This window comes from Apodemus sylvaticus, chromosome 7 (genome assembly GCF_947179515.1).
Source record: "Apodemus sylvaticus chromosome 7, mApoSyl1.1, whole genome shotgun sequence".
NCBI lineage: Eukaryota > Metazoa > Chordata > Mammalia > Rodentia > Muridae > Apodemus > Apodemus sylvaticus.
In genome coordinates, this window is record NC_067478.1 from 28,114,193 (window position 1) to 28,129,401 (window position 15,209).

At 36.7% G+C, this 15,209-nt stretch overlaps 1 protein-coding gene across 4 annotated transcripts in view; it reads left to right on the plus strand.

Annotated features, from left to right (window-relative positions):
* The window catches only part of Trpc1 (transient receptor potential cation channel subfamily C member 1), a 46,107-nt gene that overhangs the window by 1,908 nt on the left and 28,990 nt on the right, over positions 1-15,209 (plus strand). The window contains exons 2-3 of one of the 4 annotated variants that reach the window (XM_052187629.1): positions 4,977-5,131; positions 11,218-11,319. The exons of 1 other annotated variant lie outside the window; for it this stretch is intronic. In XM_052187629.1, coding sequence (XP_052043589.1) covers positions 4,977-5,131; positions 11,218-11,319 — 257 coding nt within the window. The remainder of the gene's footprint in view (positions 1-4,976; positions 5,132-11,217; positions 11,320-15,209) is intronic. 2 more of the 4 variants (XM_052187630.1, XM_052187631.1) reach the window with 2 other exon arrangements.

Consider the following 15,209-nt stretch of genomic DNA (forward strand, 5'->3'; position numbering starts at 1 on the left):
TTCCTGAGAATATATGCCACTGTTGTATTAACACCTTCCTTAATATATTTAGTGGTTCTTTCTGTTTTCCCTGTTTTGGAGGAGATTTGAAGGGTGTGAGGTTAGGAAGAAGAGTGGTTTGGGTAATTAAGAAGCAGAGTCCTGAGTATTGTTGAGAAGTTTTATGTTAGTTCTATCGCCTAATAGAACGATGTGTATGATGAGGACAATAATTTGCATAAGGAAAGGGTGAAGAGAGTATAATTAGCCTGTAGGGTATTGGAGTCATATAGGCATCATTCTGTACAGCTCACAAGTGTCACAAGTTACAGAACTTAAGCACTCAGTACAGGGACGTTTTGTAAATCACCAAAGTTTTAAAAAATTGAGACATGTACCATGGGAAGTGGTTCACGGTTATTTTAATAAAGGATAGTGCAGCAGCTAGCTACCTTACTGGCATATCTACTGACCTCACAGTGTGCTTCTTTTTATTATTTTTAACTTGCTGCTCTTTGCCTTGCTATCAAAATATAGACATGAAGTTCTTAATTGTGTTAAGGCATTGGACGAAAAGCTCTATTAATGAGTTACTGACTACATCCATATTCTTTAGGAATTTTCCTGTAATAAAGATGTTTTCTTTATGTGCAGTAGTGAGGAACAGTAAGGGCAAAAATGTATGTTTATGTTCATAATATCTCTGAACAAATATAAGTTAAAGTTCAGTTTAACTTAAGTGGCCTAGATGAGGTTTGGAAGGTAGGCTAGCCCTGGTTCCCTCCCCTGGGAAATTAAAAACAAATTACCCAAGTGAAACATCAGCACATTGTGTGTTATGGAGCTGAAGGGCGTTTAAAGGTTAAATCTGAATGTTCAAGTGCTGTTGTAATCTGAGTTTCTCTTGTCCCTAGTACTATAAACCTCAGACTAGTTCCCCCAGATTTAATGATGCCGAGGAGCCTAAGACTAGGAGTAATAGTTTAACACAGGTAATGAGAAGTTCACATGTTACTTGGAAGCCATAATTGATAACATTAAAAAGCCAAAATGAATGATCAGGACTAAACAATTCCAGCACCAAAGCAATTACTTATGAGTTCTAGTAGGATTTCTTTGGGTTCCAAAACTTTTTTTCTTAATTTTATTATTTCCCTGTTTTATTATTAATTGGGAATATTTTAAGTAGAGTGTTATGAACCCATGTCAAAAGTATTTTATAGAAAGTTTTGTTTGAAAAGATTTATAAATATTTTGACACAAAAGCTTCCTACATGTCGCAACTAGCCTCAAATCTGGGTTGGGTCTTGTAGTCCATTTTGGCCTGGAATTCACTATGTAAGTAACCGAGGCTGGCCTCAGATTTACAGCAACCCTCCTGTTTCTGTCTCCTGGGTGCTGGGATTATAGGCATGAGCCACCACATGTAGCAAAAGTGATCAACATTAATGCTGTCGTCATTTCAGGGATGGAGAAATTTACCACCATATGTTAGAAAGTCAAGTGAGAAGCCAGTGAGGAAATAGAGAATCGTCTTTCCTAACTCATATTGTAACATTTCTCTACTGTATTTCTCTCAAGGATTTATTAGAGTTGGACAAAAGAAACTTATTGTTGAGATACATACTATTACAGTTGCTAGCCCAATTTCCAGTGGATTTCATAGACCCCAGTAGCAATCGTGTCCATTGAGGATGTTAGAAAATCACAAGTTATAAGATTAATATGCTTTGAATTTTATAGAATGGATTGAAGGGGAAGGGCTAGAACGGCCACATCTGTTTTTGCAAAGCCTGTGAACTAAGTCGGCTTTTACATTTTATATTTTAAATATTTGGAAATAGCTCTAATTAAAAGGAAGTTTTATAACATGAAAATTCCATGAAATTTGAAAAGTTTTGTTGATACACATCCTCATTCATTTCCATATGCTCTGCTGTTTGCTTTGATGCAAAAGGGTCTGAGTACACTTGTGACTGAGATACCACGTCCCACAAAACTTAGCATATTTTAATACCTGGCCCTTTTTCAGAACAATTTTGTCGGCCCCCTGTGTTAAAGTATAAAGCATTGTATGAGTAATAATACAGAAAAGAGCCCAGTGTGAACTGAATCCAACTTCATTTTGGACAAAGGAAACTAGTTGTTTGAAGCGTTAGACAGGAGTGTGAGTGGGGGTTCAGGGAAGTGAAAGATTATAAAACAGCAGGGAAAATTTACAAAAAGTGGGTGGTTGATTTATGGGAATCCAGTGTGGATTTGTTATCTGGCACAAGGGGGCTTAGATGGCTACCCTTTCAGAAGGGCCAGGAAACGGGCCCCCAGCTTCAATGCGCAAATGAACAGAGAGTGACGCATTGGCAGCCATGACTTTTCTAGGGCACACATTTACAGAGGATCAAGCTAATAATGCAACCTAAAGCTATTAGAAAGTATGTTAATGTTTTGTTCAAGTCTTTATGGGCTGTGCTTGAAGCCAGGTGGGGAGGGGGAAAGGGAGCGTTATCTTGCTTAGGATTTAGACAAAGAGAAAACTTTTCAGTAGGCATATCAGTTAAGAGGTTTTGTTTTCACACCCAGAAGGATGGTATTGGTTTGGATGAGGGTTAGCTGTGTCACAGGAACAGGGAAATGAGTATGGGAGATTCTCTAGAGATCGGACTGAGATGACTTGCTGTTGCATTGGAGCAGTAGCTATGGAATAGGCTGAAAAATATTTCCTTTTTCTTTGTTGAACAAAGATGTCTAGTGGCTGGGGGCAGGGGTAGCCAGGCAGAGAAAGTGCCTGCCATGGAAGCCTGGAGCCAGGAGTTTGTGTCTCCAGCCTCTGTGAAAAGCATAGGGTTTTGACATGAGTCTGTAACTCTGGGTAAGCAGATCCCTGGAGCTTGGTGGGAGCTGGTCTAGCCAATCCATGAGCTCTGAGCTCAGGGAGAGATCCTGGCTGGCAGGGGCTGGGGAGGTGGGGTGGCCCTAGAAGACAACCAACCTGGACCTCTAGGCCCTGCATCGGCACCCACACAGACACAAATACACACACATATACTTTTCACAGACACACAAATAAAAATAATATTTAAAAACAATTATATCATAAAACATAAGGGAATTATATTGATATTCCAAAGACAGGAGATGTGACTTGCAAGCAGTTTTCCCCTGAGAGCACAGAGCCATCGGCAGAGCAGGCATCTGACTAGCATCTGGGCTGTGCTTCCCTTTCGCTTGTGTATTCATCCTCACAGTGAACAGCTGTTCCTGTCTTTACACTGTATCACTTTAAGTGATTTGCAAATATAAACTGTAGTAATGAAGCAACAGTTAAGAAGACATGGCTGAAAGTATTGCAGAGTTAATGAAACTCAACGACTTTAGGCTTAGAAAGCCTAATGACTTCCAAGAAGGTGGATTAAAATGAATAACCATCTCATGGATATGCCTGGATGGCAAAGCAGAACTTTATGGGTAGCAGTTTCCTATTCCTATGCTTAGAATCAGATTCATCCGAAATATTTTTAAATGTTATTTTTTAGCAGTAGTGATGTCATTTTGCTGGATTATTTGGGCACTCTTGGTGCTGAAGACTTACCATCACTTCATTGGTGGAATTTAAATGCTAATTAGTGCTATGGGAGAATTATTTCATGACTAGTCTTTTTACTCTTGAGAGACCTAAGTAGATGTGTTGTCAAGAAAGCTAATATTCAGCTTCTTTTAAAATGTACATGGACTGTAAGCAGACATTACATATAATCAAAAGTTTTCAGTTTTCATGGATGAAATCTGTTACGTTACTTGCAATACTGCTTTTTTTACTCATTTAGTCTGTTTTCTCTCTGTGTATTATCTCTGTGTATCATGAAATTATTTCTTCTCCTTCCAGTTTCCACTCTGATTATTCTTTTCCTATTTCTTACTCACAGACATCTAAAGAATTACTATATGTAAAATGTGTATGTGTTTTGTATTTAGAAAAGTAAAATGAAACAACTATCCCACTGCTTTCTTTCTCTAATGAGAGTTTCCCTTTGGGTTTTTATTTTTTTCCCCACATTCTCATTAGTGGGCAAATATAATAGGTCTTTGGTGACAGTAATTTCTGTTTTCCTCACATGGGATGACAATTTTGTGGTGGCTTTCAAGTTAGGCAGAAGACAGCGTGCTGGCTCCTAGTAGATCAAGTAGTCATAATAGCCCCAACTTGACTTTTTGTGAGCCGGAAGTTTTCTGTTCATTAATTCTCTACACCTCATCTTCCTTAACAAGATGGTGTGTATTTGTGTGCGTGCGCGTGTGTGTGTGTGTGTGTGCGCGCGCGCGCGTGTGCGTGTGCGCGTGCGCGTGCGCGTGCGCGTGCGCGTGCGTGTGCGTGTGTGTGTGTGTGTGTGTGTGTGTGTGTGTGTGTGGTGTGTAAAAGTGGGGGAGGTGTGGAAGGAGAAGAGAGGGAGGGAGGAGGGAGGGGTAAGAACATTTAAGCCTTATTATATACATACTGTCAAATTCATATCACTTTTTAAATGTGTGATTTCCCTCTTTCTAATATCTTCTACCTCTGGTCTCCATTTTAACAAATCTGATGCATGAGTAAATATGTATGTATTTGAGATCTAAAGCTAATTTCTTTTAAGTTTCATTTTATTTTTCTATAATAGCTGTCAGTCTGTATTTTGGGGTATTCTATATTAAACTGTTTTACATATCTTCTATAAGTTTTTCTCCTTATACCATTAAGAATTTTAAATTAGAGATTTTATTACATGTTATACATTTATATTTTTCTACTTCTGTTTTATATTTACTGTTTATATCTGTATTATTTTATCAAGATATACTTTCTTTCCAGGAAATGTTCACATTTTCTGTGCACATGTCCACATGCAAAGCAAAAATGAGTTTAGGTATTTTTAATCTTTTAATTCAGCAGGATAAAATTTTCTATATAGTTATTCTTGTTTAATGTCTTAAATATTAAATTATGTTTGTATATTGTTATTTAGGTGACTATTATATGGTTAAAAAGATTTTGGAGGAAAACAGTTCAGGTGACTTGAACATAAATTGCGTAGATGTGCTTGGGAGAAATGCTGTTACCATAACTATTGAGAACGAAAGCTTGGATATACTACAGCTGCTTTTGGACTACGGCTGTCAGGTACAAGGCTAGATGATTTTATCCAGTAGCTTCTAAGAAATGTGAGCTGGGCCTTGCTTTCATCCTTCTGGCTTACTTTCTTTTTCTTTGCTTTGTTTTCTTCTCTTCCTTTGTCTTTCATCTTCTACTTGGTTTTAAGCCACTAAAAAGTTAACAAAACAAACCCAAATAAGCTTTTTTAAGTGTAATATTTTAAATTTATTTATATTTTTCTTCCTGTTTCCTTTCCCTACATCAGACGGAAGTAAACTATCATGAGTTATTAAAGATGACATTATTTTTATTACTGATAGGATTACTATTTGTGTTATATACCTAAAAATAGTGTGATGTTCTAGAAGTGCCAGGGACAGACTTCTCTGTGACCTGTGCTATTTATAGGCACATGATTAAATGTTCCTCTCTAAACAGTTTACAGTCCAATTTGGTTTTTCTCCTAAGTTTTATTATGTTTTCCTTTTTGTTTGAAATTTAGTGTTTGCTTTCATCTAAAGATGAACGATTTGATTTTAAAACTGGAGAGGATAGAACTTTCTGTTTTTCTTTGTATCTGTTAAGGTAGAAAAGCAGACATACATGTACATCTTGAAGGTATAATCTAATAATAATCTAATAATCTACAGTATAATTTCCTGTCCCTTTTTGGTTCACTCATGATAAATAGTATAGGAACTCTGGCTCTTCTGTTATTGCTGTAATGAGGCAGAGTTTTGGAGTTACATCAGAAGGAACCACAACACACTTTTTTTAGTATTGTAGGTGGTTTTAGGTATATCCCTATTATAATATAGTATCGTGACTGATATATAAGCCTGTGTGTGTATATATGCATGCACACACACACAAACACTTGGACTTCTTCAAAGTCTCTGTTTTTCACTTTAGATTTCATTTTTAACTTATTTTTTTTTTATTTTTCTGGTCTGAAGAGAATCAAGAAAGACAATGAAAGGGCATTAGAGCTGTAGCTGAACAGCATGGAGCTTGGGACCACTCACATTGTTTAATTAGAGGCGATTAGCACTGCATGTCTGCTTGGTGGTTATGCTTTATAACCGTGGTTTGGCATCAGTAAGGAAGTTAAGTTATACTCACTAGCTAACACCTTAGATGAAAGCATATGTATGTATGTATGTATGTATATATGTGTGTGTGTATGTGTGTGTGTCTTATAAAAGCAGAAAACCTCCATTAAAATTATTTAAAATTTAAAGTTAAACACTTAAAGGCATAAGCTTCAGTTACCTAGGAAATAAGGTCATAAAGAAATTAAGTCATTCTGGATAAGAAATGCTATGGTATAATAACGGTATTTACATACATGGCTTTTGTGTATCTAATTATTCTGCAGTACACATGGTTCTCTTGCATTCTTGATCACATTTGAACATCACAGACTATCCAGATGCTATATTTTATAGATTAGAAAACTGAGGCTCACAGACCTTAATGTATTGCCCAGAGTTGTGAAATCAGTAAAGGCAAAGCTAAGGTTTGAATTTAATCTTCTGACTGCAAACCCCATGCTCCTTCCAGTTCTCTGTATTCTGTCTAAGTTACCTGGGCCTCACTCTGTCAGTCAACAAAAGTCAAAGACCTTTGGCTGGGTATGGTGGTGGCAACAAGTAAGAGAGCTTTGACTTCCTCACAGTGGATCCTCAAAAGAAGTAGGCAGCTGAAGCACATGTGCATTACAAAGGGATTTAAATATAAGGCTGTATTTTATAAGTGCTGAACGTTAACAATGCTTGATGCTTGTCTATGGTTTGCAGTTATAAAACTGGAAACTTGGTGTTTTATCTTGGGTTGTATCTGTGGTTCTCAAACAAATAACTTTGCCTGTACCAAGGGATATTTGGCAGTATCTGGAGACATTTTTAGTTTCACAGTTGGTGCACAGATTGTCTTGTGGGTAGATGCTATAGATGTTACTGAACATACTACAATACACAGGAAAGGTACTACAACAACACCCAAACCATAGCTGACCCACATGTTAATAGAACTGCTTTTGAGAAGCCCTAATTATACTTAATGTTTTGCACTTCAACATAAACGTCTTAGCAATAGTAATAAAGAAAGACTAAGAAAACTAGGTTTCTGTGTAGCATGTGTGAGTATTTACATTTGATTCCTGGCACTGAAGGGGTAGAGGAGGCTTTTATTTTTATTTTTTTAATATATAAAAACTGGAGAAATGCTTTGGTGGATAGAAGCACTTGTTACTCTTGCAGAGGACTCTTGTTCGGCCCTCAGTACATCAAGTAGTCCGTAGCTCCAGCTCTAGGAGCTAGACTAGCTCGGCTGCCACAAGCACCTGCATTCACGTGCACATGTTGCTCACTTTTGAGACAATGTCTCTGTAGCTGTGGCTGTCCTGGAACTCACTCTCTAGACCAGGCTGTCCTCAAACTCACAGAGATCCACTTGCCTCTGCCTTGCAAGTGCCACCACCACTCACTTAAAAATATATCTTTTAAACATTTTAACAAAGATTTCATTGGAAGAATGTCTTTTAAGCTCAGTCCAGAAATATTAACATTGGGCTGGAGAGATGGCTCAGTGATTAGAAGCACCTCTTGCTCTTGCAGAGGACCTTGGTTCAATTTCTGACATCCACACAGTGACTCCCAACCGTCTTTCTGTAATTCTAGTTCCAGGGCATCCAATGCTCCTTTCTGGCCATAGAGGGCACAAGACAGACGTGGTGCACAGACCTACATGCAGATAAAACACCCATACATGTAAAATAAAATTTAAAAATAAAAAAGAAGCATTAACATTGCTAACTTTGTGATGCTTTGTGCCAGTGGGCTTGACTTTGATCTCCAGAAAGCTAAGTAACTTGTCCAGAGCTACTCTGTCAATGGCAGACTTGAAATCTGCACCTGGGTTCTGGCCCTGGAGTCCATGTTCTTCCTGTTACCTGTGTCTACTCTCAAGAGGGATTCAAGAGAGAATGTATGCAGATATGAGAAATGTTTGTCTTAAGATAGTGAATTCACAGTCTTTAGAACAAAATACTGGGTTTGTAATATAATGGAAATCTGAGGAAAATAGCTAAAACAAAACTGAGAAAAGGCCTTGAATGTAGGGTGAGCATTTGTGCTTTATACTGTAGTGAGCTGTCAGTGAATGCACTCTGATGGAAGGTTGCCATGTGCATTGCGTTCTATATACATGAACATGGTAATCAAGCTTAGGACAGACTAGCAAGATAGCGAGCGCTATAGCCCATGTGAGAATTGTTGTAGTGCTTCAGGTGTGAACTGGAAGACTGGCTGTGAGAGCGATCGTAGCCAGCATGAAGGAGGCTTGAAGAATCAAGAGCTTTATCAATCTTAAATGTGGGTAGCTGGGAGAGAGAGAAAGGAGAGAGAACTAGCAAATCAGAAGTTAGGCTAGATGGGAGGGAGCACAGTGTCCAGGCTTTGACTTTGCTTGTTCGGGGCTGTCTGACAATTACCAAGGCGCCAGGCAAAAGAAGATGACCCTGTATATCTTGAGAATGGCTGGTATCACAGAGCGAAGAGTACTACAGAGTCATTCTTCTGGAGCATTTATGTTTAATAAAGGGCACTGGAAGGAGGGAGTTTCATTTTAGAAGATCAAATGAGTTATTGACAGTTTGGGGTTGGTTAGAATGGTGGTGTGAAAGCCAAAGGGGAACTCTTTGTTTGTTTGTTTGTTTGTTTTTGCTTAGAAGTTAAGACACAAAGAGGAGAGAGAAAAGGTCATTGAACTTTCAAAGTTTATATTTAGGGAACATGATATACATCAATTTTAGAATATCAATAGTGAAATAAGGCAGAAAATATTTAGTGACAATGGAAAGCTAAGATCAAGTTAAATGAACAAAAGGAGAGACATGTAAAGTTGGGCTATGTGGGCCTGATGTTCCTTGGATGCAGGACCAAGGTCCTACGGAGTACTTCAGAGCGTTGATAGACGCTGAACAGTGGGAATTAAGTTTAGGAAGGAAATAAGTAGCTTCACGCCCCAAGTGTAGAGGAAGGTATGGGAGCTCCGGACAGGTTCTGAGGCAAGAAGGACAGTAGTGGCTTCAAATACATAGAGAGTATATGCGTTGAATATGTTTTAGTGGCAATACTCAGATTACTGAGAAATTAGGAAAGAAAAACGAGTGAGCAGTGTATGATTTCACATATTCAAGAACACTTAAAATAGTGTGGTGGCTAACTCCTGTGATCCCAACATATTGCAGGCCGAGGCAAGAGGATCGCAAGTTCAAGGCCAGCCTGCTCTCAAGACTGTGTTGCAAATACATTTCCTCTTAAAAATTAAAATATTTTCCTTCAGAAATTCCATTTTTATTAAATATCATACCATTGTATAGAGTGAGCCAATAGCCACTCTCTTATTACATGATTTAGTATAAATACCTTTTATAGCTGAAGCTTATCCTTTTAAGCATTGAATGTCAATACAGCTTTACCCTTTGAGTAGTGTGTCTGAATATACTTTAACTTTACCATCATTAATTGGAGTTCTTGAGAATATAATAATTTTACTTTGCTTCACAAAGTTCAAAATTATTAACAATTTGTCCTTGCATTAAAGTCTGCCAACTGCTGTATTTCAACAGATTTTGCTACACTGGTATTTTATTCTTTCCATGGTCAACTTTTAGTTTTATTCTTCTTTTCCCTATTTTCGTTGATTTTATTGTAGCTGTTTGTTACTCAGTAAAGGTCTGAGGAATGTTTGGGAAAGCCAAGTCGATGTGCTTAGGCCTGTCTCTTCTGGAAACAGTGCCCATGTGTGACTCTGTGACTTGGCTTGTTCTGTTTTATTGTTTCTAAAGGTGTTGTTCTTGTTGTTGTTTTAAGTTGTAAATAAGTTCATAGCCATATTTCAGATTATCAAAGTTGCCTGGTATTTGAGAGCAGTGGCATTACATTGTTAGCTTTATTGGTTAAGATTAAAACTGTAAATGAAATAAATATCTGTAATGGATAGTAGGTTCTTGCTTTTAAAAGTTTGTGAGCTTCAGCTGATCAAATAGAAGTATTATGAAGCTGATAAGGGGAGTGGGTGGCTTGCACTTTTTAGAGACGTATCTAACAAGAGATTAATCAAGAGATTCAATTTCCCATCCACTGAGGAAGCTTTTCCTACAGGAAAGCATAGGTGATTCCTAAGAGTTTAATGAGAGCTCCAGCCCTTCCTTTAGGTTGTCCAATACTATTTTAAACATTGCTTGAAAGCCTGCAATTTTTATTCTTATTTTTGACATCCAAATAAGGAGAGTAAAAGCTTTGCTCTATGGATCTATAAAGAATACAGACCTGCTATAGTTTCATTCTTGGGAACAAGAATATTGACTGATATAAAAATAGTAAAGGTTCTATCAGTTAAAATTGTACAATCTGTACAATTAGATTTAAATTTATATTAAATCATTATTTATTACTTCATTTTCATTCTATTATGTTTTTTCCTTAAAAAAAAAAAAATCAAAGGATCCAAACCTTGGTGTCATGGTTGCCAGTAGCTCGTAGGCTTTGCTATAGAGAAGTCCCAGGCCCTGTATCCTGAGTCTGTTTACCTGCGTCTCTGCTTAGAAGTGGATCTACACAGCAGGTTGAAACTGGAACTGTAAACTCTTTCCTACCTCTGCCAGCTTTGGTAACTGGATTCTTCGTGATTCAGATCTAACAAGAGTGCTGGTACCAGTGTCAAACTGTCTATCACCATGTATGTTTTGAAGATGAGAATAGAAGGCATCCCCTTTTGTGTATTTTTCCATTCTCCCCTCTTGTCAGAACTGCACTGATGACATTACACCCAACATACTCATTCACTTGATAGGTCATGGTCATTTCTTTAATAAATTTGGAACCTTAAGATTTTTCTGGTTCATGGTTCAAGAGAAAATATCTTGAAGGTTTTTTGGTTTTGTTTTTGTTTTTTAGCTTTGAACGTTGCATGGACCAGCACATCCTTATGGAGTCCCTTCTATGAAATAGTCATTAGTTTGAAAAATTTTAAAATAACCATGAATTAGTAAAAATAGTTTACATTTTTATCTTCCATTTTCATTTTTAACTTTTATTTTTTTAAAGTCCGCAGATGCACTTTTGGTGGCAATCGACTCTGAAGTAGTGGGAGCTGTTGATATACTACTTAATCATCGGCCAAAACGATCATCAAGACCAACCATTGTAGTCAGTACTCTTAAATATTTATTCATTTGGATTTTTAAGCCAAAGTGGATCTCCTGCCCCATTGCCATCTTTTCTCCCTCTTTCCCAGCTTATTTTGTTTTAAAAAATATTGATATTTTCACTTTGTAAAATATTACTTTGAAGTAAGTAGAGACAATAATAATTAATCTTGCTTTCTAGAAACCTTTTTAAAAATTAGTTAATATTTACATATTTTGTCAGTGTGAACCAGTATTTTTAATTTGGGATATTCTTCAGGTGATGCTGAAAATACAGATTAGCTTCTAGGTAGATTTAAAAAATGTGTTGGGCAGGAGAGATGGCTCAGCAGTTAACAGCATTGACTGCTCTTCCAGAGGTCAGTTCAATTCCCAGCAACCACATTGTGGCTCACAACCATCTATAATGGAATCTGATGGGATCTGATGCCCTCTTCTAGTGTGTCTGAAATGTACCCATAAAAGTAAAACAGAAAGTAAAACATAAATTTTAAACCTTAATTGCTAATCAAGTATCTCATACATGAGATAATTAATAAATCTTAAAAAATTGTGAGTGATGAAACCATAAAAAATGGAAGAAAATGTAGATAAGTATTTAGCTGTCTGGTGTAGAAGAATTGCTTTAGCTTAAAAACTGGGTAAGGACTGCAGCGCACAGTCTGATTGTTAGAGAAGCTGTGTCTCAGTTTCAGATTCTGGGTGGATGCTGAAAGCTGTGGTTGCCTGGGCAACAGACACCTACTAAGCATCTCCAAGTAGAACCTAGAGATGGGCCTGGAGACACATACCTTCAATGCCAGCACTTGAGAGGCAGAGGCAGGAGGATTTCTCTGAATTTGAGCCCACCCTCGTCTAAATAGCAAGTTTCCAAGACAGCTAGGGCTACACAGTGAAACCCTGTCTCAATAAATAATAATAATAATGATGATGATGATGTAGAAAATTTGAAGGAAAACACCAAAATTTAATAGAAAAGAACATTCAGAAATTTTTAGAAAGTAAAACATAAATTTTAAACCTTAATTGCTAATCAAGTATAAGATACTTGGCAGAGTGGTGGCATGGTGTTTTTATTCTAGCACTCAGGAGGCAGAGGCAGGTGGATCTCGTGAGTTCAAGGCCAGCCTGGTCTATAGAGTAAGTTCCAGGACAGCCAGGGTCATACACACAGAAACTTTGCCTGGAAAAAAGAAACAAACAAAAAAGTATAAGATACTAAATTTTGTTTATTAACAACCAAATTTTTAAAAAGTGTGTAGGGTTGCATACTACCATAGGACAGGATGTTTTAGAAAATATTTTGGCAAGGAACATCATACACAACAAAGATACTTGTATTCTTTAGCCTAGTATTTTCCCCTCTAGAAATCTGAGAAGGAAATGGGAAAATCATTGATTTATGTTTTATGTGTAGCAGTGGAACACATACCCTAAATATCCTAAATATAGCTCAGTCATACAGCTAACATGCCCTTGATTACATTCCTAGTACAGGAGGAAAAAAAGAAAAAGAAAACATTCTGAAAGTCAAAACAGGAAATATAAATAACCACATGTATAAACTTGGAACACAAGGCAGTGACTTAAATTACTTAAAAATGTTTTTGAGGCCAGCTTTAATGTATTCTGTAGACTGCCTTACCTCCTGTGTAACCAAGGATAACCTTTACTCCTGAGCCTCCTGCCCCTACCATTCAAGTGCTGGAATTATAGGTATGACTCACCATACCCAGCTAAAGATGACATTGTAAAACTGAGTTTTAGGAATAAAAAATATTAAGTTAAGCCGAGCACTGGTGACGCACACCTTTAATTCCAGCACTTGGGAGGTAGAGGCAGGTGGATTTCTGAGTTTGAGGCCAGCTGGTGAGTTCCAGGAAAACCAGAGATACACAGAGAAACCCTGTCTCAGAAAAAAATTAAGTTAGATAAAAGGAGGATTGTGATATATATAGGTCAAAAGTATACAGAGAAAAGAGGCTGAGAGATGACTTGGTGGTTGAGAGCACTTGCTATTATTGCAGAAGACCTGGGTTCAGTGTTCAGTTCCCAGCATCCACATTGTATCTCACAACCATCTACAACTTCAGTTCTAGGGGATCCATCACCCTCTTCTGGCTTCTGGACACTACATGGACATGGTACCCAGACATATGCAGATGAAACACTCATCCACATAAAACAAATCTTTTAAAATTTCTTAAGAATACACATGAAAAGAGATATGGAAAATTAAGCAAATGTTACTTTATAGTAATAATTTCTTAGTGGTTGAACTAATTAAAGATTTTTCTTTTATATTTTTATTAGTTTTCTCAGTAGCAAGATAGTCATTGAAATGTTAATATTAATTTTAATGAGATAATTTTGTATATTGAATTTAAGAATTTTTAACATTTATTATTGTTGAAGGTGTAGTAAAACAATCAGCTTTAATAACTGCTAGGTTATCAGCTGATTGATTTCAGAATAAAATATATTTAAAGAACTAAACAAATTTTATATTCATTTAGACTACTAAAAAAGCCTCTATGATTTGGGAACCTGGTGTTGTCAACAGTATATAATGTTTCTCTATCATTCATAAGCTTCGGGTCTCGATCTTTAAACACAACCACTCACAGATGCACACACACTTTAAAAACTAGTTTAACAACAACAAAAAAAGTGTGACTTTCCTAGAATACTCCTCAGTTCAGATGGTGGTGAGAAACCAGTAAGAATGGAATGAAGAGGGCTGAGAGGAGATTCTGTCACTGAAGGACCAAAGATGAAAGACTCCCATTCAGTGTCCACCCTCTGTCCCGCAGTTCCTATTATGTTTTTATATGCCTGTCCCACCTTCTATCTATGAACACACTTCCTTTCTTCAGAGTGAGGTGGGGTGCTATGTACCACTCAAACAGTGGCAAGCATTACCTCGTCACCATTGCCATCAGCAGTGGGAAGCCTTGGCAGTCCCAGCTGGTCAGTGAAGAGGACATTTTCTGCTCTGTCTCTAACAAGTAAAGGTTACTCAGGCTTTAGCTGAATACTACAGTGGCTACAAAATCACCTTTTAATAGCTTTATTCTTTCTAAATGGATAAAATAAATATTTTAGTATATTTTTCTTTTACTATTTAAGTGAGTCCATTCTGTAGCTTTGGCTTGTTGAATTGTTTCTTCACTATCCACTTTAAAATACAGGTTATTTGAAAATATGTAGGTCATGCTATCAGCAATGAAATTATAAACTTTAATCTTAACACATGTCAGGTAGTAGTGTTCTAGGTATGACTCCTCATAGGAAACAGAAGGTCACTTTTTCAGTTATGACTTTAAGCCTGGGAGTAAATATAATTTTCTTTTTGACCAATAATATAATCAGAAAAAGTACCTATTTTAGGCTTTTATGTAACTGTTGCATAAATTAATGAATATGAAATCTCCAATAAATAATCAAAAAGTACATGAACAAACTTCATAAAAAAAGCATATGAGAAAATATCAAAATTTACCAGTATTTAAAAGAAAGTAAATTAAAATATCATTGTTTTTCACTCATATTAAGAATGACCATGCTATTTGCTGTGAGTAAAACTTTACTATAAAATGGGTACATCCCCATATTATCAAGAATATAAACCGTTGAAAAGGTTTTGACATTATGTATCAAGAACTTCAAATTTTTCCTGGCTTTTTAACCTATACTTCTAATTCTAGTGGAGGGTCTATGGTAATAAGATAGTCCTAAATTTGTAAAAAGCTATTTTTATAGTGATATTTGCTGTAATGTCATTTATGTCACAGAATATCTTGAACACAGATTTTCTGAGTTTCCTTAAATTGCATGCAAAATTCTGTGCATGATTTGGTCCCTTGAAGATTCTGGGCTCTCAGGCGATGA